The sequence below is a fragment of the Melopsittacus undulatus genome, chromosome 3 (assembly GCF_012275295.1).
Source record: "Melopsittacus undulatus isolate bMelUnd1 chromosome 3, bMelUnd1.mat.Z, whole genome shotgun sequence".
In the NCBI taxonomy this organism is placed as follows: Eukaryota; Metazoa; Chordata; class Aves; order Psittaciformes; family Psittaculidae; genus Melopsittacus; species Melopsittacus undulatus.
In genome coordinates, this window is record NC_047529.1 from 63545666 (window position 1) to 63571957 (window position 26292).

At 39.2% G+C, this 26292-nt stretch overlaps 1 protein-coding gene across 1 annotated transcript in view; it reads left to right on the forward strand.

Annotated features, from left to right (window-relative positions):
* Positions 1-24349, forward strand: part of NT5DC1 (5'-nucleotidase domain containing 1) — a 126978-nt gene extending 102629 nt beyond the window's left edge. Inside the window, exons 9-12 of the mRNA XM_031054115.2 lie at positions 1908-2026; positions 2787-2945; positions 10187-10355; positions 24105-24349. Of these exons, the coding sequence (XP_030909975.2) occupies positions 1908-2026; positions 2787-2945; positions 10187-10355; positions 24105-24223 (566 nt within the window). The 3' untranslated portion in view covers positions 24224-24349. The remainder of the gene's footprint in view (positions 1-1907; positions 2027-2786; positions 2946-10186; positions 10356-24104) is intronic.
* Positions 24350-26292: the final 1943 nt, after the last annotated feature.

Sequence of the window (26292 nt, forward strand, 5' to 3'; positions counted from 1 at the left end):
AGTAATAGATCTCACAGAGTGACTGATCTTCTACCATGTAATTAGAGTGATTTTTTTCCATCAGGACGGCCTCTCATGCCTTTCCATAGAAGTAGCAAAATAGGGTCTTGCTCTTGGCTAGAGCCTTCTGCTGTCGCTGTAATACTTAAGGCTCCTATTTGTAAATGCAGTGTTTTGATTCTAAAAATCCCTCTCATAATAGCTCCATTTTTCTCTAGTGTTTTCCTGATTGACTGAATGGAGAGACAATGATAGCTACACAAACCTTCACAATAGACTTTTGATAGCAGCTCAAAAGAGTTGTTTTCGTAAGTTTCTTTTTCTGTGTCCGTATTGTTTGAAGATTGTGTCTACTTGTTCAGCCAGCCTTAAAAATATGTCTAAAAATACAAGGAAAATAAAACAAATCTGCTGAAGTTCGACAACTTCTGTTTCATCAAAAGTTGTTTGGTCAAAAGTATTTTAAAAGTCAGGAAGTTGAGATTTTTGAATTTAAGATTTTTTTAATGGACGTTATCATACTTATTATTATTGTTAGCTTTGTGAAGAAGAACAAAGGAAAAGACATTTCCACACAAGTTCTACATGAATTGTTAGTATCAGCTTTGAATTTCCTTGTTTTTTTCTTGGTTTACAAAATGCTCTTAACATAGAGTCGTATTGTCTGAGAATAAATCCTGTGCTTATTCAAATTCTTAGATTCATAACACTAAAGAATTATTTATTGTGTCTCTCCACATACCTATTTCCCACATTTCACTTCTTCCTTTACTTCTTTCAAGAACCAATGTACTGCATCATGTACATCTTTAGTGTTCTTTAAACATAAAGCTCTCTTTTCACTTCACTGTTCTCCAGAATTTGCGTTCCAGCTTTCAGCAGTCTTTAACCAAAATGAAAAATGCCTTGTCTTAGTCTTCTTCCTAACACATTTAAAGTACCTTGAAAAATTCTATAAGGCAGGAGAAAATCTGAATTCCTGATGTTACACCTAAGTCAGATCAAAGTACTGTACTGACTTCTACCCCGCTGTTTCTAGCATAAAAAATAGGACATTTGATTGAGACTGAATAACAAAATCAGCCTTTTGTTTAATAATTTCAGAAGACAGAAGACATTATTATTAATATTTATGATGAAATTGTAGTTTATCAGTTCACTAAGGCTAGTATTTTTGCTTCAGCAAGAAGCTAAAAAGAGTTCATTGGGCAGTAGCACATGGATCTGAATGAACGATAAGGTTACATGGACACCAGGACAGATCTAGCTGCATTGAGAACAGCTAGAAACAAAGCTGTGGCACAGCTGGGGGATGTGGAGGGAGTTTCGGATTCTGCTGAGTTTTCCAGTTCCCTGACAGATGCCATTGCAGATATGTGCCAGTGTGGACTGCACAGTCAGCAGCAATATTGTCCCCTTGTTATTTCTTCAAAACTGGATGATAAATGGAACTGCTCATTGATTGCGTTGATCTAAGGCTGGCAAATACCCAGCATTTATGTCAGTGTTGAAAAGTGGTAGGTCATCTGTGGGGAAATGTACATGCTGTCTTATCTCATGCTTTCACATTATGTCTGTAGTGTCTTCTCCATCAGTCTGGTCCATGTGGTTTCCTGCCTTTACTGCTGCTGTGTTTCAGAGGCAAAGCCTATGACTTTGATTCCTCAGCTTTCTTGTATCCCTTGCAGACAAGCCTTGGCTGCTTCTTTTCTCATGAATGTCTGCGTACTGCCAGCTACCTAACACGTTGACTGAACCATCAGTCAAGAGCCATACAGTGGAGCTAGTATAATGTCAAAATAGGCCATGATCTTCAAGCTGTGCGCAGCAGCTTCTCACATGTGTCACAAACACAGTAATATGGACTGCTTTCACTAAGAGCGAGCGGTTTTGTTCGGTGATTTCAGAGAATGACGAGGAACAGGAGGCTCTGCTATCACTGGACAAGCCCGGTTGGTATTCCCAAGGTAATGCTATCCAGCTTTATGAACTACTAAAGAAGATGACTGGCAAGCTGGATCCCAAGGTACGTTCTAAGTGAGAGTGAAACTTCCTGAAAATAACAGTTTTCATTCTGGTTACACTTACTCTTGTCTAACAGACTGCAGTCAGAACTGCAAGTAGCGTATGAGTCTTCTTATCATTAGAATGTATAAATTTCCTGGATGTTTTATCCTGTGTGCATGGTCATGCATTTCAGCAGCTTTGGGGTGAATCAGACTGTAAACAGGAAAAAAAACAAAGATTAAAAGGTGACATCAGTGAAAACTAGGATCATGTCATTTAAATTACAGGTCTGGATGGGTGAAAATGCCCATTGAGGACGGTGGGACCACATTTTCCCTAGGGGGTAAACCCTAATGGGCACAGAAGAGTTGTCAGTCCCTAGCAAATGCTCTGTGTTTTCCCTTGTTTCCAGAGTTGTCAAAAAAATTCCCATTGTATAGTGTATTTTCTCAGTAGTTTTTTCCACTGCTTCTTGGCAGGCTATTTTTGTCAGTCAAAAAACACAGTGGTGTCCCCTGTGCCAGTTCCAGTCAGGCATCCCTGTCCAATGCCCCTGAAGGGTGAGAGCGAGGAGAGCGTGAGGGCCAGCCTTTTCCTTATAGATCTGGTTGAAGATAAAACCCCAAGCTGTGACATTATGATCTGTGTCATTACCAACTGTAAACATAGAGGAATTTTTATTACGTTGTTTTGAAGCTCTTTTTCTTTCTCTGTAAAATAGAGTTTGTTTGTGTTTTCCTCAGATACAACAGACTTTTAATTTGCTGCTTCCCTTTTAGGTTGTTTATTTTGGTGACAGCATGCACTCAGATATTTTCCCAGCTCGTCACTATAGCAACTGGGAAACTGTCTTCATCTTAGAGGAGCTTCTAGGGGACAAAGTTGCAGTGCCTGAGGAGAGTGATTCTGAGCCCTTGGAGAAGAAAGGAAAATATGAGGTAAGGGTTCCTTGCAGGTGTTTCCTGGAACAGAATAAAGAAAGTTGCAAAACAGCCTTATGCCACCTGTGCTGAGAATGAACCTGCTTATCAGGGTGCTGGCAGAATCAGCATCCCTCACAGACATCCTTCTGGCTGCACCAGGAGGCTGCTGCTCTGTCCCAGCTCAGCATTGCATGGGTGACACAGAGCCTCTACCCAGAGCTAAGTCACCAACCTCAGAAAAAGAACTGTATGTTCTTTCCTTTACCAAAAAAAAACATAGTTTCTCCTTTTCAGTTACAAGAACCTGTTCTCTGTCCAACAAGGAGAAACTTCATGGTGCTTATCACAGATCCAGCACCTGAACTCTGCTGAGTTCAAGACATTTCCCTGCATGCTGTAGCCAACTGTAAACACAGAGGAATTTTTATTAGGTTGTTCTAAAGCTTTCTTTCTCTGTCTGTGAGATGGAGTTTTCTTGTGATTTCTGTATATACAAAGAATTTGTAATTTGCTGCTTCCCTTGTAGGTGGTTTATTTTTGTGGCAGCTGCACTCAGGTAAGAGGGACTGTTTCAAAGTCTGGTCCAATACAGGCTATTCATAGTTACCTCAGATAAATGATGTGATTTTCAGGTTGATCACAGCTGGGAAGCAGGGCCTTAGCACTACAGATGCTCTTTAATCCTCCCACAGAAGGTGGAAGGTTACTATGGTTTATCATTCTCTTCTCTGCCAAAGGACAGAATAGATAAGAACAGCATTCAGATAGCCAGCACAGCAGCACTTACAATCCAGTGTGTCCTGTGCAGGAAATAGAGTGCAGCTTTACTCTCAATTTGGAGTGTTTTTTCTTATGTTCCTAAATAAATAGGACACTTTCTTCTAATTGCAGAGAGATATACATATGCCGTTTGCACTTTGCTTTGAAAAGCACTTAACCTTTTTGGTTTTAATTAATAATTACTCTTTGTGATTAAAAAGTTAACTTACTGATTGGGAGGTTTTTGGTGCGTGTTTTTATTCTAGAAATGGTTTTAATCCAACTAAGAGGCATTTTTGAAGCCCCTGGTTTTTATAGAGAAAATGGTATCTTCAATGGTACTAAAACAATATAGATGTGACATCTATTTCTCTACTTGTTTTTTAATAGATGCATCTATATGTTCCCTACTATGCTGATTTCTAAACTAAGCTCAGACAAGGACACTTCAGTCGCTGAAATACGGAAATATAATAATGCTTAGGCTGTTTCCTGGGTTGTCAATACAAAAATGAAGACAAACAGTCAAGTCTCCTATCAAGAAAAACGTGTTTCTCAGTAGATGGGGGTTGGGGGGAAAGGAAGAGTAGTAGTAGTGCTACATAGGTTAATATAATTTGATTTAATTAATTAATGCTATAAAAATAACTCATTCTTCTCCATAAATTTGTTCATTCTCTGGCTGCACACTGCTGCATTGCTGCATAAGAGCTTACATCTCTGTAAGGTTTGGTGGTTTTTATTCAATCATTATTTCTTAAGCATGTTCAATATACGCTTTCAAAACACACATTTTTAAACAGCCAGCCAGAAAATGTTTCTTTTCCTGGAAGTACAAAGAAAGAGTTATTGAGTGATGTGTTTCTAAGCCCTTCATGATGATTTGGTTTTCTGTTGTTGCAATACCTCTGGCTGACTGCTCACAAGATCCATCTTTTCTATCACTGCAGTTATCAAGAAGGAAATTGAGACTTTTAGACAGGTGCTTGACATTTTGCTACCATTGTAGAATTCCTGATAAGGGATTGCAGTATCCTGGGGGGACACTGCAACTGCCACACACAACCCTGTTCAGTTTACATCCGCTGCCACTGACAGCGAACAAGCAAGGGAGAAATGAATTGTGTTGATTAAAGGAACCTGAACCAGAGGGGCCGTGTCAGGTCAGCGGTGTTATTTCATTACCACGCTGCTCACTGGAGTCTGAACAGGTCACATCCATATCTCTGCAGTTGACTGGACATCACTAACTTAACAGGACTAGTTCAAAGGGACTCCCTTTACAAGCCTATGAAAGTTTTATTTTCATTTCCCCCATCAACTTCTCCCATTAACCCTTTGGTTAAGAGGGGAAAAGAGCCAGTTCAAAGGATTGTACAATGTCAGGTGTTTTTGGAAAACTGGGCACTAATAGATTAGATTTAGTCTTGTTCATCAGCCTGGTCATTTGCTGGCAATAAAAAAATACACCACTATTGCAGATTGTCTATGCCACGCTGTGGGTGCAGAGAGGGACTGAAAATTTAATACAATATGTAGTCCTCCCTTCTGTCAATCTTTATAAAATATTATTAAAGAAATAAAGTATTACTGCTAATTTGCAGTTGCATACTTCTGAAATAAATTACGAAAAACTGTTTTCAGTTGTTTAACTGGTATTTCATCACTAATGAAGAGACGGGAAATAAACAACCTTCTGACACACAAACTGGGAGGCTATTAATTTCCATTTTCATTAGCAGTTTTTGTCTTTTCCCTTCAATTAATTGCATGATATTAGCCAGATACACATAACTGTGAAATTATGGTAACTACTGCAGTTCTTTCAAGTATATGAGTCATAACCAAATGAGCAAGAGAATAGCAAACTAAAAACTATTTGTGCAATTATTCCTAAGTATATTGCAGCATGCAGGGGGGGAAAAATATCAAGCATTATTTTGAAACAAGATTCCCCCCAGATCTGGGGGTTTGTTTGCTTGGCTGCAGGCTTTGTTTTTGCCTTCTGTTCTTTAAATGCGTGATCAATTCCATCAATGAAAACTCTAAGAAAAGCTGGAATTTGTCCTAGGATTTCGAGGGAAACAATTACAGAGGAGCTAGTCAGCAAAAAAAACCTGGGGCTATAGGAATGAATGGGTCAGGAATCAAAGAATTTATTGGCAGATACAGATATTTTTGCAGTTAGAAGTAATTTTTATAGTATTGCCTAGTGATTGGTTCATTGGAGGGGTCAGGGCCTTTAAACCCCCCAAATTTCAGAGACTTCCTTGCCATGACCATAGACAAGGCTAATTACTCTGTGCCTTTTGGCTCTGTCTCTTTATTCCCATGTATCTGTAACACAAATTAGATAGTACTTTCAGGAACAGCCTGAAATGTTTTGTATTTGCGTATGACTTGCGGGTGGCAGGGTCTGGGCAAAAGTTAGACTGGTGGCAGGCTTGCCCATTTGCACACCCAGGGGCATCTGAATGTTGTGACCAGCACAGTTGTGCTAGCAGAAACACCTCAAATACTTGCCATTATACCAGCAAAACCATATTTTGAGCATTGATTTTTTTTTTCTTGCACTAAGAATCGATAATGGTTTAACTAGTTTGGCACAAAGCATACAGCCATCAGTACCATCTGTCATACTGAATGCAGTAAAGTAATCCTAGTGCTCTGCACTTGGTACAAAGATGATGGCATATAGAATAGAATCATAGAATAGTTAGGGTTGGAAAGGACCTTAAGATCATCTAGTTCCAGCCCCCCTGACATGGGCAGGGACACATCACACTAACCCATATCACCCAAGGTTTCATCCAACCTGGTCTTAAACACTGCCAGGGATGGAGCATTCACTACCTCCCTGGGCAACCCATTCCAGTACCTCACCACCCACACAATAAAGAATTTCTTCCTTATATCCAATCTAAACCTCTGCTGTTTAAGTTTTAACCCATTACCCCTTGTCCTGTCACTACAGTCCCTAAGGAAGAGTCCCTCACCAGCATCCTTATAGGGCCCCTTCAGATACTGGAAGGCTGCTATGAGGTCTCCACGCAGCCTTCTCTTCTCCAGGCTGAACAGCCCCAACTTTCTCAGCCTGTCTTCATATGGGAGGTGCTCCAGTCCCCTGATCACCATCGTGGCCCTCCTCTGGACTTGTTCTAAGAGTTCAATGTCCTTTTTATGTTGAGGACACCAGAACTGCACACAATACTCTAGGTGAGGTCTCACGAGAGCAGAGTAGAGGGGCAGGATCACCTCCTTCGACCTGCTGGTCACACTTCTTTTAATGCAGCCCAGGATACGGTTGGCTTTCTGGCTATAAGCGCACACTGAAGCCAGCTCATGTTCATTTTCTCATTGACTAACACCCCCAAGTCCTTCTCCTCAGGGCTGCCCTGAATTTCCTTTTTGCCCAACCTGTAGCTGTGCCTGGGATTGCTCCGACCCAGGTGTAGGACCTTGCACTTGTCATGGTTAAACTTCATGAGGTTGGCATCAGCCCACCTCACAAGCGTGTCAAGGTCCCTCTGAATGGCATTCCTTCCCTCTAGTGTATCAACAGAACCACACAACTCGGTGTCATCAGCAAACTTGCTGAGGGCACACTCAATCCCACTGTCCATGTCATCAACAAAGATATTAAACAAGACCTGTCCCAACACCGATCCCTGAGGGACACCACTTGTTACTGGTCTCCAGCTGGACATTGAACTCTGTCTAAATAATGCTGTTAAAAAATACCAACAGCTTGATTTTCCACTCCAGTCTCCTTTACATCCTTCTTTCTTTCACCTCACTACCAAATGTAGAAAAACTTCAGAGCTCAGCTCCCTGCCTGTTTGTATTTTAGAAAGGTCATTTGCAAGCTGACAAACCAGTGTTACCCAAGGGTCCTATTAACAGATTCTGTTTGCTCTGTTAACAGGCCTTATTTGTCTGCAGTTAATAAAGCAAAGGTGCTAGTAAGGATTCCAGGTGGTTCGACTTAGTGGAAAGCCCTGGGACTTGGGGAACCCTCATACCATCCTTTTGTTTCTCTAAAGTCTAGATGTAGTCTTTGAAGCTTTGTACCCTCATCTGACACAATCAGCATCTGACCTGCTACTGTCTCACCAATATGCCCGAAACCAAACCATGTGCTTGGGGATTTTTGAGAAGAAAGAGTGATTGCTCAGCACTTTCAGGATCTACTGTCATGCTGCAAGACCAGCCCCATGTCTGGGGACTACGCGGGTGACTGATGCACCTTCCAGAGCTTCTAGTCTCACTGTTGAATGTGTGCCTCCAGGCTTGTGAGGATCAGTGATGTTAACAGGGGACTTCTGCTTCATTTCACAGATGTATAGATTCATGGTACATGGTCTGTCCTTCACTGCACGCTATGTAAGCTGCAGATGAGATACAGACTTGTTCTTAGGAACTGAAAGGGAGCAATGTCCAATACTTCCTAAGGATGTGGGCAAAGTTTTGACAGCTTTTTCCAGATTTGAGATCAGGGTTTAGCCTACCAAACCATCCCAGTCATGTGGAGATAAGCCAGCAGCAAAATGGCAGGGGTTTTCTACCAGCTGACTAGATGACAACTCTCATACCTAGCTGGGTTTGGATTTACTAAGGGCTTGGGCTGTAAATACAAAATGTAACTCACTCCTTCATAGTAGGGAAGAAATTCACACTCTTTATTCACATTCACATTTTAAAAAGCAGAAGCCTCAGATTTTTTCTTTTATCAGTAAACAAGGCCCTGTCTTTTGTGCAAACACTGTGGGCCAGTACTGGGATTGTTGGTTTGATTCATCAGCTCTAGCAGCCTTACAAGATTTCTGCTTGTGAGATCCAGCTGGCAAACAGATTTCAATTCAGCATAGCACTTACATTTTATTATAACTGATTTAACATCCTAGGATTTGCATGGAAAGATAACATATAAGGGGGAGGGAAAGATGCTGTCCACGTGTGTGAAGCAAAACAACTCCAACCAAAACCACAAAAGAGCCCAGCTCTTAAGTTAACCGCTTGTTTTGAAACAAAAGATAAGGGGTTTTTTTTCCAACCTATTTATATCAGAAGACAGAAACCACTGTTTCTACTTGCCCAAATCAATGCTTCCTCTTCACCCCCAGCTATGCTCAGAGAAAAAACTGTTAACTCAGAATCACAAAAGAATGGCTCCGTCTTTACCGATGTGATCTGTTCAGCTGGATCAACACCTTTCATGCGGTCAGAAGCCACAGACCTCTGTCACAAACACCAATTATTCCAGCAGATTCTCAAAACTATTAAGAAAGGGGTTAAATCATATCACAGATTTGTTTGGGTTGGAAGGGACCTTAAAGCTCATCCAGCTCCAACCACCTCCCATGGGCAGGGCTACCTTCCACTAGACCAGGTTGCTCAAAGCCCCATCCAGCCTGGCCTTGAACACTGCCAGGGATGGGGCACCCACAGCTTCTCTGGGCACCCTGTGACAGGGCCTCACCACCCTCACAGTGAAAAATTTCTTCCTAATATCTTATCTAAATCTCCCTTCTTTCAGTTTAAAGCCATTCCCCCTTGTCCTGTCACTACTGGCTCTTACAAAATGTCCTTTTCCAGATTTCTTCTGAGTCCCCTTTAGGTACTGAAAGCTGCTCTAAGGTATCCCCTGAGCCTTCTCTCCTCTAGGCTGAATAAGCGCCACTTTTCATGAATCTCGAGGCACATGCTAGGATATCTGTTATTTTATGCAGTGCTCATCTGAAAAGTTACTTTGCACATGAATTACTTGAACAGATTTTCTATAGTATTTCACTTTGTTTTCCATTTTTTCATCTTTCTGTAGAGGCCTCCTGGAGCTTTTTCTGGCAATATATAGCAGGTTTCAAGATGAACTGCTAAAAATATCAGTTTTTCCAATGCTGCTTTAATGCTTTCTTTAAAATGTAATGAGTCTACATGTTGTTGTCTGAAAATATACATGAAAAAAATCAATTATTCACAAGCAGCTGGATGGCTCTCCATGGATCCTGTAATTCTGTTCTCACTCATTCCTCAACTCAGAAATGGATAATGCAACACAGGTGGCATGGTGCGTTCATCACAGTTCCTGCATACAGCACCAGGAGACTCCTTTCTCCTGGGAGGAGGTTCAGGATGGGTGCTCCAGCTACCTAGCTTTTCAAGCAGAGAAAGGCAGCAGACTATTCACACTATCAAAAACAGAAAAATGGGGAAAAGAGAAGATTTTTTTTAAGGGAAAAATATTTAAAGCCCTCTTTTTATATGCTAGCGAATTCATAAATTGTGTAAAATGGAGCTTGGGGATTTATGGGAAGAATTGATTGTTATTGTTAAAAGACTATTGTTTGAATTATAACTTTTTAAAGTCACATTGCTCCTGAGATTCGATACTATTTTTCCAGTAAATTTGAGAAATTCTGGAGTTCCTTAAACTAATGCTTGTGGTTGGATAGAGAAAGGATTTTTTTTAATTATGTATTTTTTTATTTTTCTTTCAGGGGGATCAGCTGAAAGCTCCTTACGCTGTATCTAAACAGTGGGGCTCTTTCTTCATGGACAGATTGCCAGGGCTGGAAAATGCAGAGGAAACCTTAGTTCACACATGGTCCTGTAAATGTATTATCACTTACAGCACTATTGCAATCCCTAGTCTTGAAGCAATAGCAGGTAAGGAAGATGGGAGTTTTTTTCCTAATGAATGTGTAGTATTCATAGTAACTTTGTAATATTGTAAATCTATCTTTGAGATTACATGTATCCAAAATACACTCAAAAATGCTCTGTTCATTTCACACAACAGTTAATGCTAGTGGCTATTAATTACTTTGATGGTTGTGCTTTTAATAATTGTCTAATACACCACTTACTGTTTGTCTCTGCAAAGACTAGATGTTTAATTTATCCTAGGTTAGAAATAGGATGCAGCATTTGGATTAGTTCCTAAACTTGGTAAGGACTTCCCCACAGTATTTTGCTGTTTCTGCTTTCAGTGGTGAGTTACATTAGGAAACAAACACATGCAAAGTTACCTGGGGTTTTTACACTTCCAAATATGTTTCACTCTGGTGTGGCTTGTTATCCTTCTTCAGTCAGCTCACTTATCCCATTACAGTTGAAAGGGAGATGAACAAACACAAGTATGTAATGACGCTAAGAATTCCTAGGACCATGCTTTTTTCTCTCTCTCTCTCTTTTAATGTGTGTATTGTTTTTGGAACTGCATCATTATGGATGGAGCTGGAGCCTAAAATATATTCCTTATTTGGAAGACAAGACAATCACAAGCAATGTCTTGTTCTCCAAGAATTCACCTGAGAATCCAGCTCAGGCTTTCTAACTTCTTACATCAAAGCTGCATCAAAGGTTCAATTATGGCTGATCTGATCTCCACTAATTTTCAGCCCTGGAGGGACCATACATTATTTTGGATGGTTCCTAGCAATAGCTGTAGCAGTAATGCTGCAATAACTTTACAACTGCAGTACATATTGTTAGATTATAAAGTGGTGGTGAATACCCTGCATCTATATATCCACAATCATTTTGCCTTATTGAACTTTTCAATAGACCATATCTAAAGGAATAAATTAATTAGGTGCTTAGCTGTATGAAGAACATAGTAAGCATTTAATTTACCAACCCTTCTGTTCAACATCTGTTGCCTACTTCATGCATAACTCCAAAGAATAAAAAGTTGTTCCGAGAGAGGATTTCAGATTTGCCCAGCAGTTATTTCTACACTACAACACATGACAGACCTGTCCTTTGCAACTGTGTTATACAACTGTATGTACATTGTGAGGATATCTCAAAGCAGAAAACTCATACTATGCCACAATTTATTTATGTTTCAGATATTTGACATGTTGCAGTCTGTATTTCAGCCTAAAGGTATAAATCCCAAATATACCAGGGTTATTTGCCAAGGAAGAGGAAACTTCTGTAAAACTCCCTTCCAATACCTTTCCCAGAGTCATTCTATAGCTTGCTTTGGAAGTGCTGGCCTAGAGGAAACACATGAGTCAGCCACACTCTGTGGAACTGCCTCCCAGCCAGCTCCCTGCAACCACAGCTCAGTTTGCAGAGCTAGCAAAGGCTCTAGACCACAAAACATACCAGCAAGTTTCTAGCTATAGATGAAGGGGTGAGAACCAGAAAGACCTATCTGTGTAAATCAGTGAGGCACATAGCTGCCTGTCATCAGCACTGGAGCACCTGCAAAGTCTGCTCATCCATTAGAAAGGACACTGTGTGCGCTCCCTCACTGCATCAGACTGCTGCTGGAGCAGGGGCTGGTGTCTGCAAAAGCTATCCCTCAGAGCTAAAGGACAGGGGAGAAATAACATTTTTAACTTGCAGCTGTGTGCCTGAAAGCAGATTCAAAAATGAAGGTAAGAAAACATCTCTGGCTTCTTACAGAGAGTGGTATTTCTTGTTTGTTTGTACTGAAGAGCAGATGTTCATTATTATGGATGTTGAGGAATTCCTGAATCCTCTCGAATACCTTGTCTGACTCCTGTCACAGCAAGCTGTGAGAGCCCCTGCTTTGCCAAACCCTGAAGTTTTTGGCTGCAGTTGTAAGTCACAGTTCAACTGCAGGTATTTGGGAATAACTAACTAAAAGAGATTCAAATGGGTTTATGCAAGTTTGATGCGCTCCAGCTTTTCCTTTTCTATTCATCTAATTTAATTACCAGCAGAGGACTTGCCACTGCCAATCTGCAAAAACACAGGCCTTTCCTCAAGATCCCCCAAGCCCAGACCTGCAGCCAGGCTGCCTGCCTGCTGACCCTATGAGCCCAGCTCCCAGCCATCAGCTGCTATAGCCCTGGCAGCCCCTGCCCAACCTGACCCAGCTGAATGAGCTGATTGAACACCTCCTCAGAGGTGTTCTGCAGCCTCGTGTGAGTTATGGGCTCGCCAAGGCTCCTCTATCAACAATGTCTCACCAGGCTTTTGTACATCTATCTGAGTGATAGGAAATGCCACATACAATTCAGTATCCCAGCAGTTTACAATCTGCAGAAATATTTGGTGAAAGGCAGACAATTACTGCTGTGCTAACTTTAAAATTGGTTCATGTTGTTTGGATGCAACATATATCTGTGCATAAAGAACATCTTGGTTTACTTCTCAAGACACATTTTTTTGTTAAAAAAGACTACTCCAAAAGCTATTCAGTGTTATTCAATACTAGCAGTGTGTCGTGGTTTAAACCAAGTCCGCACAGCTCGTTACTCACTCCCCCCCCTTGTTCCCCCAACTACCAGAGAGTTAGGAAGGAGAATCCAAAGAATGTAGCCCCCACAGATTGAGATAAGCACAGTTTAATAGCTAAGGCACAACACAAATCACTACTGCCATTACTACTACAAATAATAATGATAAAGCCAGTGACAAGTGAAGAGAGTACAACATCTCACCAGCCACCGACCCATAACTCACCCCACCCTGCCCGACCGAGCACCGCGTGCTCCCTCCTCCATCCCCCCAGAGCTCCAGCCCCTCCGGGTCTCTCTCGGTTACATCCTGGGTATGACGTGCTATGGTATGGAATACCTCTTCAGCTAGCCCGGGTCAGGTGTCCTGTTTCTCCTTCCTCCAGGCTTCCCCTCCTCCCTGCAGAGCATGAGCTCAGAAAAAAAGGCCTTGGACAAAACCAAACATTTGAGCAATAACTCAAAACATGCTTGCTATCAGCAAACGTTCCCAGCCCGAAAATCAAAACACAGCACTGCACCAGCTACCAAGAAGGAGAAAAAATGACTGCTACTGCTCAAACCAGGACACAGTGTTTTACAAAATAACTCATTGTCATCAGAGTTCATAGGAGAATTCTTTTGAGAGAGTTATCAGAAATTCATTTTTGGTAATAAAATCCTTCACACCTGTTTCCATTTTTTTAATAGAGGATATATGTCAAAAAATAAAAATAAACTGTAGATCTGGATTGAGAAGTTGCAATAGAAACATCTTAAACAGTTCTCTTCTTTCACCAAGATGTAAGTTTGGTGCAGATGCCTTCTAAGAGCTCACCTGAAGAATTTACACATGTAACTAATCTGATGCAAAGAGCCTTGTAGGAAAAGGGTTTCATAGGGAATGCTGCTGTTGCAGTTTTGGCCATTCAAAATATAAAATAACAGAGCATATACACAATTTGTATACGTTATTAGGAAAAGACAACTTTGTGAAAAATAATCAAATCCATTCTGGATTAGCTTTCTGTGCTCATGAATGTAATCATTCTTGTATCTTCTGTCGTCATCTTTACTTAAAAATTCAGTATCTGACTCAAAAGGCGTTTGCATTCAAAGATGCATCAGAAATTGTGAACTTTAATCTCACCTCTGGCAAGGACAGTATTAGTGGGATTGCAGATTATTGCCTCATAGTTTGTCATCTAAACTCCCCTGACAGTCCCTAAACAGGAATTGGCATTCTCCTTGTGCATGAAAAAGGATGTTTTGTTTATTGTTAGAATTGCCCAAAGGACAGAAAGGGTCCTCTATAATACCTTCTGTGAACCTTCCTCAGTTCAGAGTGGAAATCAGATAGAGGTCAATCAGATAATGTCATTTAAGACATTATCACCTTGACGTTGAGGTAACACTAGAAAGGTTTAACTGAAGAGTAACATTATGGATATATCTTTGTAATAGTAGGAGAAGATGAGTTAAGCTGAAAGTTTCCTAAATATTTTGCAAGGCTTCTATGAGCTAATTCTCCTTACCCACTTTCAGTAAGCAGGGAAGTTTTTCTGAAGTATTAGAAAACTGATGAGTTCATGATTATATTGACAATACATGGTTACTGAAGTAGTAGAAGCCAATGCCCCTACTCCTGTTTATTCCACATGCCTTGATCACACATCCATTTCTTCACTTTTCTGCTGTTGAATCTCTCCTCATTTACATCTTGCTTACAGATTTTGACCATTTTCAAGCACAATGAAATTTCCAAACCAGGATCCATTACCATGGGAATGTTACATTCAAGCTCACATATGGAAATCAAATATGTGGGGGTCTGTCTGAAAAATTACATTTTGCATAAATCAGTTTCTGATACAACCTCCTCCACTTCAGAGAGTTTGGTATGAGCTGTCCATGAGAGAGGTTATCTACCATTCCTGAATAATCTGAACTTTACTTTCCTTTGCGCTGTAGCCATCTGATTGAATTTCCAGATACCTATGTAAATGATTATATGTCTTGCATCACATAGAAATTCCAACAATAATTACAAAAGATTTACAAAGAAGATAAAATCTAAATAATATCTTATTTACTAAGTAAATTTTTGTAGGAAAAAGTTGGTAAAATAAACGGTAGCTGGTGCTATTCTTTGATTTCAAAATTGATACATATATTTCAAGCTAATGCTTTTCATTTAAATCTCATTATGGCTGGTATTTTTATAAAAGTACCACTTCAAAAAATTCCATGCTGGGTAACTTATGGGAGAATTTTAATAAGTTGGGATCTTTTAATTAATTGCAAAGTAAAGCTTAAGTGGGGTCTCAATCCTAATAAGGAGAACAGAAAAAAAAAAAAAACACACTTTTTTTAAAATTTCATGATTGTTACTTAACCTGATCTCCTGAACTTGTCTCATAACTTCTGAGTGGTGAGATTTGTCATAGGGTTAAAAATTACTGCAAGCAAGTATAGGAGATTGAGCAAATTTGCAAGTCTCTTGAGTTTCAGAGAATTAGTTCAATGGTAAATGTGCCATGGAGACAGAGCTTATTCCACCTTGGTGATTTGACAACCAAGCTTGTGTCATGCATGAGGATAATGCAGTCTTAAATCTCGCATGCTGTATGAAATCTTATCATGCTTTGCCCATACGTGTGCATTAGTTTTTCTTCACAACTTATTGTTATTTCAGTTAGTTAGTACAAGAGAAAAATCTCCATTATAATTCACCAAAGCTGTCTCTTTAAAGACACTTACAGATCTTTACCCTGATATTTTCTGCAGGAGTTTGAGTCATCAACCTGCTTGCTGTATAAATATAATGATAAAATTGCCAGTGAACCATAGCAAAGAAGTTAATGTTTCTGCTTAGAGTTGCAAATCATCTGCACAGTGGAAAGCCCAAGGAAATTGTTGCTGGGGCACCAGCACTGGCAATGCACGGGTTGCATATAGCTGGGTTGTCCATCACAGATCAACTACAAATTGCAAAGTTCAAGCTCTTTCCAAAACATGTATTTTAAAGGTAAATACCCTTGAAACAACTATTACTATGGATTCATGAATTTCACTAACCATGCAGCCGCATACTCACTTCTATATCCTGAACAGTATCATTCATATTGTTGAAGATTAAAATCACCCATATGTAAATACATTAGTACTATGTTTTTCATTGACATTACATCATCTAAAGTCAAATCCTGCTCCTGTTAAAATTAAATTAGGATTTCCTGTAACTAGAGTGGTAACTATGTGTTCTTAATAATTCAAATAACACAATAATAGCATAGAATTTCCTTAAAAGTATAGAGTGATCTGTATTATACGTTACTTGTTAATTAGCAGTAACCTGTTCTATTTAATACCTTATCTTAAAACCATGCTTTTACTTAGCAGCTACAGTGTAAAAAGGTATCTATGTGGTATCATCTGAAAACTAAGTTTGTCAGAATGCTCTGAAGATTTAAACTGCTTTGGGGCTTAGCTGCTATAAATAGTAGTTGCTATTAAAAGTCCAAAGAGGCCATTTTTATAATGAAACTTTTTATGCAAGAAATATATTTTTTATATTTGGTGAAAATTGGTATACATATACAACACCAACATTTCTGTGTTTTTCTGGTTCTGAGGTTTTGATGTGAGTGAAAAAACAGGTACCAAAGATAAATTGCTAGAGAGAAGATACATGTTTTGAATGTATTTACATCATCTTTCTCTAAGTTGAAAAGTAAGCTGAAAAGCATCAGATAATGTAAATCCTATATCTCTGATCCAAGACACCTGTTTCAGTGTTCTTCATTTAGTGGAAAGAAAAATATACTCAACAGAACAGACAAATATAATGCATTTCTTTTTTTCAGCTGCAAATATAACTGAAACCAACAATCAGCTGTATTTCAACCATAACAAATTGTTATTCAGTAAAAAAGAACTAGCTTATAAAAAGTCTTCATGATCCAAAGGGTCTGAGACCCAACTTTTCCAAAGGACTTGACTTCTTGGTAGTAATTTTCAACATAGAAAGGACAGCTTTCAGTGTACTACAGTTTGATCAGCCTTTCTGTCCTCCTCCAGAAAGGTGTACTGACTTGTGCCCTGAAGACTGTGTCAAATCATGCAGAACCCGAAAGATTACTTCCTAGCCAATAACTGACAGAAATGTTCCTGCCATTGTTATTCTGCTCTGTGAGATGTCAAAGTACAGCTGCCTCTAAAAGATTAAAGGGAGAACTCATGAGCAACTCATTAAGAAAGGGTTTTAAAGTTATCCTTCAATTCAGGCAGCATAATTTCATTTGCAGGCTGTAATTATAGCTATAATTGGGGTTTGACTAGATTGCAGACTTATGAGGTGGGTTTTGATCACTTCCTTAAAAACAGTGGTTGGTAATAGGAAGTGCTGATAATTTTTAAGTGCGAAAAATGTGGAAATATGTAAGTCACCAAGTATTAGAAATATTGGAAACATTTCTTTGACCAGGCTGGAATTTTACACAATCTGCAACCTCACATGTACAAGAAAAAGTTGCTGGCAGCATTTATATACTCTGGATTGGTGCCTAACATATTCCCTCTGGATTTAGATGGTAAAACACACCAAAAAAAACAATAGAGGCTTAATGTGTCTTTGTGTGTGGCTTTTTACCTTAAGATAACCAATGTTTGTAAACCATCCAAAGAAAAAAAAAATGGGAAAAGGAAAGAAAGCATTTGTTTTACAAGAGAGGGAAATATGACAACATTAACCCAAGTTTGAAGAGTAAGCTAGATCTTGGTGAGTTTACCCAAAAATGAAAGTAAAGGGATTTATTATCACTGCATTTATCTTAATATAGCCCCTGCACAGTCTCAAATGCAACATACTTCTTTTTCTTAATCAATCAGAAATACCTGTTATCTCAAACAATGGCTTTTCAGGCTAACTTCTTCAATTTACCTCGGAAGACCTTCCCACCGCCCTTAGATCCAGGAGGAGTCATTCCAGCAGAAATTAATTAACAGATTCCTAAAAGACTAACACCTGCTACTAGGATCTTGGCATTCTCCTAGGATTTCTTTTAGGTTAAGTCTTCATCTAAATATTTAAAAATATTATGGTCCATTTTTTTCTTTTGATCAGTTCCAGATCAAGCAAAGAGCCACACAGGGCTATTTTCTCCACGGATCTCCAAAAATAACCATCTAAAATAAAACAAAAATGAGAGAAATTTCTCTCACATAAAAATAATGTTTTCTTTTATAAACACAAAACAGCAAAGGAATTTCTAAGATTTTCCTTTGCTGCAGACTCTTATCAGGTTCAGATGCAAGTATAGTGCATGCCTTGTGCACAGCTGTTCTGTTCAAGCCAGAGTCAGCAATCCTTTCGGCAAAGGGTAGACCCAAAGTAGTGCTAATTGTTACTCCCAGGATAAATGTGGTGAAACTGCACGCCACAGGCAATTGCAACAATGGCATGGTCTTTCCATCCCCCAGGCACTCATCCCTCTGCAAAACTCTTACAGTGAAGCTGCTACTCCACATCTCCCCACAGTTTGCCACTTGGGTTTTCTCCAATGTCATAATATTCCATGTTACATACATCAGAATAGTAACCAGTGAGAAACCCCAGTGGCAATGAAGATCTTACTCAAGCCAAGATCATGCTACAAATGTCTGCTGGCAGATCCACAGGCAGGATATCCAACCAATACACCTGTGTTGGCAAAAGCTCCCATGAAGCTGCAATTAAAGCAGCAAACCTTCATTTTCACTGAGGCTAGTTTTAGTCTTTATTCCTTTATTCCAGGATGCCCAGGAATTTAACTGGAAGAAAAAAAAAAAGAAAAATGCCTTCCCTCTAAAGAGTTTAGTTAATTGGCTTTATTCCTAGACACCCAGAAATAAACTGCACTGGCTCATATCACAAATTACATCCAAACTCAGGAGTTTTAGCAACTTCCTTCTATAAGGCATACCTATGCTGAAGAGTCCGCCTTTTCCCATATAACACTGCACAGATACTCTCCCTCCTCCTCCTGTCTAACCTTTGAGTCACAGAGTGTAGACAGCAGCAGACTTTCATGTAACTGATAGAAGGAACACTTTCCTTTTGTTCAGTATTTCAGGAACTTTATTTTAGTACAGCAAACATATGACCTTCTGTTTAGGAAAATCAGCCGTAGAAGTTTTGCTAAAAATAACTGCTATCAGATAAATTTACTTGTGACCTTGGGTATTTATCCTTTTTACCACTAGTCTGCTTGCTCACACTCTGAGCTCTTACTGCTTTGACTGTTATAAAGTAGAAATGGGTCAGGAGATACACACATTGAGTATTCAGACAAACCCAACACCCATTATCATTTACTTGCAGCAAAAGGTCAACAGTACAGCCAGACTGGTGAGCTCCCCTGCAGCAGCTGTGCTTACAGTCACTGTTAAGAAATTATTATTAGAAATTGTTACCATTAAGGAATTAGTATTTTCCTTCTTTATTAGCAACCTTGAAATACAAGGAAACATGTATGGTAAAGCTGCTAAGCCAATGTAAACTACTGGAATTCCTGTAAAAGGGGAATTGATACTGACTGACAGTCTGCCTCTGCAGTCACACACCTGAATGCTTTCTGAGATTTGCCACAAGTAAGCAGTTTAAATATTTTTCAAGTTAAAACTTGGGTTTCACTAATGAGGTTTTAGTTTTCTTCCCTGTGTCTTTTCCTTGGTGATAAGCGGGAGGATATATTTGAATTTACTTAAGAACATAACCCTGTTGTTTACTGGAAGGTCTCTGCAGGGCCTGGCTCCAGCCCTGCTGACTGCAGTGAGGGGAGGGGAGTTCTCCTTTCTGTAGGGCTTCTCACTCGTCACAGGGATGCTGCTGTGGTGTCATGCTTAAAAAATGTTGGCTTTGCTTTTGTTGGTCAATATTGCAAAATGTTTCCTGACACTTCTGCTGTGCATTTTGGGAGAAATCTGTTTCAGTCTTGGACTGTGCTTTTACTTGAAAAAAATGCTTTTCATCTAAAAAGCTTGGTTAAGATTGTATTTGCGTAATGTGTTGGTTTGTTCAGGGAAATCTCAAAAAAAAAAAAAAAGAAAAGAGAAAAGATTAGAAGTGAGCATTGGGTTTATCAAGCAGGCCTGTGTCTGGATTAGATTAAAATTGTCTTCCATTCAGTTACTCAAATATTTTCCTGATCACTCATCGAGAATATTACGTTTTCCCTTCTTCTTGTGGTTTCCTTTTCCTTCCTTGTGGCTGGAACTCTGATTTTTCTTCTGATAAACCTTGTGGCTTTCATTTACTTGTCTTACACTAACTGAACAGCACACAGAAACTGAGATGTTGTCAACTTAATAACTGTGAAATAACCCCATACATAACACCTAAATAAATGTGTGGATATGGTTATACATAAGCATCAGAGCACAATGTTGTAATTAATGTCACTTAATACCTAGGTCTGGATAACTGGAACACAGCAGCCGGAACACAGTTACTGACAGTGGCTGCTGTTTAAATATCATCATTGCCATTTCAATTGCACCACAGCTGCTGGAATTCTTTAGGCAAGGTAGGGCAGGGCAGGACTCCTGCTTCTGAGCACAGGCTACAGCATATAACCCATGAGGGTTGAGCAAGCTCTTGGGAAATGCTAATAATCCTGAATGGTCACTGCAAAAGAAAAGAAGTGGTTTTCATCACTCACTTGCACTCAGGCTCTGGAGTGGGAGCACAGAAAGGGACTGAAATTCAGGGCAATACATCTAATACTTGACATTTCTGTAGATCTAGAAAGGGACATCAACCTTGAGAGCCTCCATGTCCTGCTTCTGAAAGTCTACAGCTCTAAAAGTATAGAGCCTATGTGTCTTGGGAACAAAGTAAGAATTGCCTACATGACAGAAAAAATCTGGAACTGCACTGAAGTAATTGGGTAGAGCCAGCTAGTTAATTCTTCCAGCCTCAAGCTGTTTAGTTTGTTCAGGGCTGTTGTTTTGGGTTTGTTGGTTTTTGTTTTTTTTTGGATAGTGGCAATGTTGGATGAGTTTTGTGCTGAATTTATCATCAGTTTAGGTTAGGACCAGTTAGAGCCTCACTATCAACTTATCTCTCAGACAGGACTGGATATGTGCCCACTGCCTACTTTAGGACTTTCTATCAGGGTTAGGTGGGATGTGGGTGCCAAGATGCAGAGGTCTACCATGACAGCAGCAGTTGTGAGCATGCACAGTAGCAGAACCTGAAGAAATTTACTGGCAAAACCACAAGGAAACAAACAACTTGGAAATAAGCAACATTTGGTGTTTTTTTTTCCTTATCAAGTACTGTATCTTATTTTTTGCATGCCTTTGCTGTGGCCTGTGCAAGCATGTCAGTTTAGTGAAAGTGGAGCTGCTTATTTCTTTATGTCTGCAGTGATACTATGGGTTAAGACAAGATATTAAATTAATTGCTGCTATGTCCAGAAGGCAGACTGCAGACCTGTATCACTGTTTTTTGTTGATGAGACAGTATTGTTGCACCTAGTGATATCACTGCCATTTACATTAAAAGAAGATGGATTGAACATTGCTGTACATTTCAAATGATACTTTTGCAATCCAGGGCAACTGCATTTTGTTTTAAGTTGAAACGTTTTCAAAAAAACTTAGTTTAAATGAGCAGTCTTCATCTATGAAAGTTTCTGGATTTTCGGGGTGGGGAGGAGGGGGTTAATATATTGGTTTTGCATTCCCCAGTAACAAACAAATAAATATTTATTTTATCCCTGTATTCTTCAAGTTATTCATAGCATCACAGAATCACAAAATGATTAGAGTTGAAAGGGACCTTAAAGATCATCTAGACCCAACCTCCCTACCACTAGATCAGGTTGCTCAAAGCCCCATCCGGCCTGGCCTTGAACACTACCAGGGATGGGGCAGCCACAGCTTCTCTGGGCAACCTGTGCCAGTGCCTTACCACCCTCACAGTGCAGAATCTTTTCCTAATGCCTAATCTAAATCTCACCTCCTTCATTATAAACCCATTATGCCTTGTTTTATCCTTCTCCAGATTTCTTATAGACCCCTTTTAGGTATCGAAAGACTGCAGTAAGGTGTCCCCCCGCTGTGTTTTTATTTATAGTTTCTAAGATTCCAAGTATGCCTTTCTGATCAGTCCAGATTTTATCAGAAATCAAGCAATAATATAAAACATTGCATATTCTGGGCAAAGCAGATGCAACAGATGCAGCACATAAAATCTCTGCTGAGAAAAAAAAATGGAAATGCATGAAGATTTTTCCTATGTGATACATAAAAACTGCTTCATAGGTGAAGAATAGTGTCAGGTTCATGCTTCATGCAATTTTCAGGGATGCTTTGGGCAGCATTTTTAAATATAAGTACCTTCTGGTCATCTTCCAAAGTCAGCTTGCTCAGACAAAAGCAATATTTAAATGGATAGATTGGGGTTTGAATATGTAAAAAAGTAATTATTCTCTTTTGGAGTCTTATGCATTGTCTGTTGCATGGGTTTGGTGTTTAAACTGATTGTGTAAACCTAATTCAACAGGAAATAACAACAAAATGACCATTTTGTTCCAAATGATTCTTCTCTTCAGCATAAGCAACTCTGCAGCAGGTCTGCCCCATTTGTGCTTCTCTTTGATTAAGCTACTCTTGGGAGACTCCAGACTGCAAGACTGAAAATCTAGTGAAAGCTTTTATATAAAAATAACTGTATGGCATGTGTTTTTATAGCTCATAAAGATACTCAGACATACTTGCCTTGTTTTTCATTATTATTTGTTATTTTGGAAACCTTTGTTTTAAACAGAGCTGTCATAAATAGACTCAGCAGCCAGTAAATCCACTGGGCCTTCGCAGACTAGAAAAACATCTGCCTGTTGTGCTGTGCTCGACTCCAACCAAATGAGAAAATGTACTTTGACAAGCTGAAGTAACCGACTTAGTAAAGCATAATTTACTTCCAATCAAGTCTCCTCCCAGTCATACTTTATTCCAGCCTCTATGTGATTTTTCAGCTGGATCTGAATACTAATTTGCTTGCTTTAGTTATGTTTAATATGGATTTAAAGCTACAGACCTGGATGCTGTCCTGGTGCCTGCCTGTGAATCACTTGTGAGACAGACCTGAACTTCCTGTTGTTTGTGCCAAAACTGCTCAGATCACGTTTTCTGTTTCACAAATGCTGCTGAATTAAAAAAAAATTTAAAAAATAAGAAAAAAGGAATTGTAGCATACTGATAGGCTATCATTGCCCCAAACATACTCCAAAGTAAAAAGATAACAGTTGTCATTAATAAATTACTGTTCAGATGAGCTGAGTAATTGTTTTTATCTTTTGGTTTGGTTCTAAACAGACAAGCTGGATAGGAGCTAACCATTTTTTGGGGTTTTGTTTGGTTTAGGGTTTGCGGTTTTTTTTTATTGTAAGGGTAATTGTTTTGTGAATGAAGTCTCATTTGTGTGGGGCTTTAATTTGGTTTCTTGAACTTTGAATACAAGGTGAGCATGGGGAAGTATCAGTTTTCTGGCTGTGAAAGTGGGTGGGTCACTGCTGGCAGCAAAGAGGTTGTTTTAGAAAGCTACAGAAAAGAAAGCTTTGACTGTACAGAACTATTTTAATGCATTCAGTGTTCTTTACAAACTGGAAGTGATGAGTACGCCAAGTTACAAGTGCAGATTTCTAAGAATTAATACAAAATGATGTTGTTAACACTGGACTGCAGGAAGGTCTAAGAGCAGGTGCCTTTGGGGAATTCTGCTATAATATCCAAAACCAAACCCAAGCAAAAAAAAAAAATTGACTTTTTAGTTTTAAATGTAGTCCTCTTACGAGTAGATTGCCGATTTCTAGAGAAAGGTGACAAACTGAAGAGTGAATGTGAAAGTGTTCTAGTGGGAAAAGGCCATCTAGGCTCAATGAAGTTTTTTGTTTACTTTTCCAGCATTAGTTAAATCATTTTCTATGACTAGCATTATTTCAGTAATCAAGGAACTGAATATCCTTTGCTGCAGTTGAGTAAACTCTGAAAGTCAATCCTTTGGACAGCTGAACACATCCCGTAAATATGTAATCACACAATCTGATTGAGGTCTAAAGCTAGTGAGCAAACAGCTCAAGGTCTTAAGAAGTACTGCTATTCACTACAGGCTTATTTTTTATGTGATATGGGTTGTGTTGCTAATCAGATGTGGTATGTTTCTGTCTTTCAGATTTACCGCTGGATTATAGATTTACACGATTTTCCTCAAATAGGTCAGCAACTGCCGGGTACTACCCAAGCGCTCCAAGAGTGATGCTGCCAAGTGAGGAGTCAGTGACTATGAAATAGGTTGCCAGCTTTTTCCTTAAATAACCCTGTGGCCCTTACTGAGACTGCTGTCAAATGCTAAATTGGTGAAAATGCTGTGTGATGCTTCATAAAATAGAATGATGGATTAAAGCAGACTCTTGTGTAGACGTTTGTTTTGCTTGTTTCTCTAGTCCAGCCGGAACTGGTGAACAATGCATTCTCCAAATCTTCCAACCGCCACTACCTTTTGCAAAGTGCTATTGGCTTTTTGTATGCACTGCAAGAAGCCTTCAAGAAATGTAATAGTAATAACTCATCCCAAGTTACGTTCTACTACTTCAAGGACATTTTTTGCTACTATCCCTATGTAAAGTAATACTGTTACTACCACTAGCCCGGAAAAGATATGAACCAGATGCTCAATCATATTTCACTGAGTTACCTTGGACAGCCCAGGTTATCACCATAGCTCAGTGTTTTACAGGTTCTGAGGAATTTATTCTCCAACTGTAACTATTCTTGAAGACACAAAAAGACTTAGGCCCACATAGGAAGATACATTCATACCCAGAAAGAGACTTGAATGAGATTTAGGCAACTAAATGCAAACTGATAGTCCTAAAAGCATTTGTCAAAGTGCATAACCAGTATTCAACAGTAAGGTTCCTACATGCCTTTTCCTCCTTTAGTCTTCAGTACCTCGAGTACCTTCAGAGCTCTTCTGAAGAAAGAGAGAAACCTCAGCTTGAGTGGATTCAAACCCTTATTCTCCACCTCCCTGGGATACCCTTCCAAGAGTAGGAAGGATATAGCACCCAGCTGTATAAAGCCATCTTTGCTAAGTACAGCCTCAGCCCAAAAGAGAAGCAAGACTGAAAGCGTAAGCTGGATATGTGCTTTCTTATCAGCTAATTTAGGTAAACAGGAATCCTGTTCTCCGGATTCAGTTCCAAAGACCTGTTCTCCAGCGCTGTGAACAGGGAGCCTTTGGTAGCTTAAACCCAGTAACAGGTGCAAAAACATATCAAAGATACTTGTTTAGTCAGCAGTTTGGGCTCACTAGGGTGGCAGACTTTGGGATAAATTTCCCTCAAAGTTTAAAGAACAACAAACAGAAAATGTATTTTCTTGTCTTCAAGAGAATTTTCTTTCTTAGGCCTAGAAAATTATTAGAATGGATTTAACATGTGTTAGCACTTAATTTATGTCACCGCAGCTCACTCTATATTTTTGCAGGTTCACCAGTTAAAATATTTGATGTGAGAATCAGACACAGACACCATTCCATCTCATTTCAAATATACCAGCTTTTGTTTCCATATTTTTCTTCCTACCTTTACATAGAATGTTATTTTTACATTCTTGTGGTCCAGTATACTTGCAAGTAATGTGCAACATTTCCACTTTAACATTAAGCATCATTTTTTGAAAGGGAAACATAAAACAAAAGAGGAAAAAAATGAAAAAAAAAAAACCCTTCCTTAAAAGGAAAAGGTGGGTGAGAAAGGGAAGTGGAAGGGCCACAAAATATTTGACTTAAGAAGGTAACAATAAGTAATACTTGAGTCTATTGTGAAATTTTCTAATTGGAATTGATGTTTTGGGCAGCAAAGCTGGCTCATGACAAAGACATGATTTATATTAAGCAGAGATATCCCCAGATTAAAATCTCAGATCCCTGATTACAGCATCATTTGAAATTCTAACCTAATCAAGTAATCCTCTGCAAATAATATTATGTACCCTCACACTTTTCTTGTTTTGAATTTGGAACTGATTTTTTTAGGTTGGGGATTTTTTTTCTTGTTTTTTTTTTAAGAAAATTAATTAAAATTGAATCAATAAGAGTGAAAATCATCTAAATAAGTTCTTGGTTCTTGGCTTCTTGGTGGAGAAGCAGTATTTCATGTAAAGGTGACTGATTCTAAGGACAACCTGAACACAAAGCTCACCAGAAGAAATATATATTCAGACTTGCTAAAACGGGAGGTGATAGTACCCATTTCTGACAAGGGCTGTCACCGGCCATTTGCATTTGCTGCAGGAAGGACCACACAGTAGCAGAGAAAGAAGTGGATAACAGAAGGCCACTATAAGCATGACTTCAT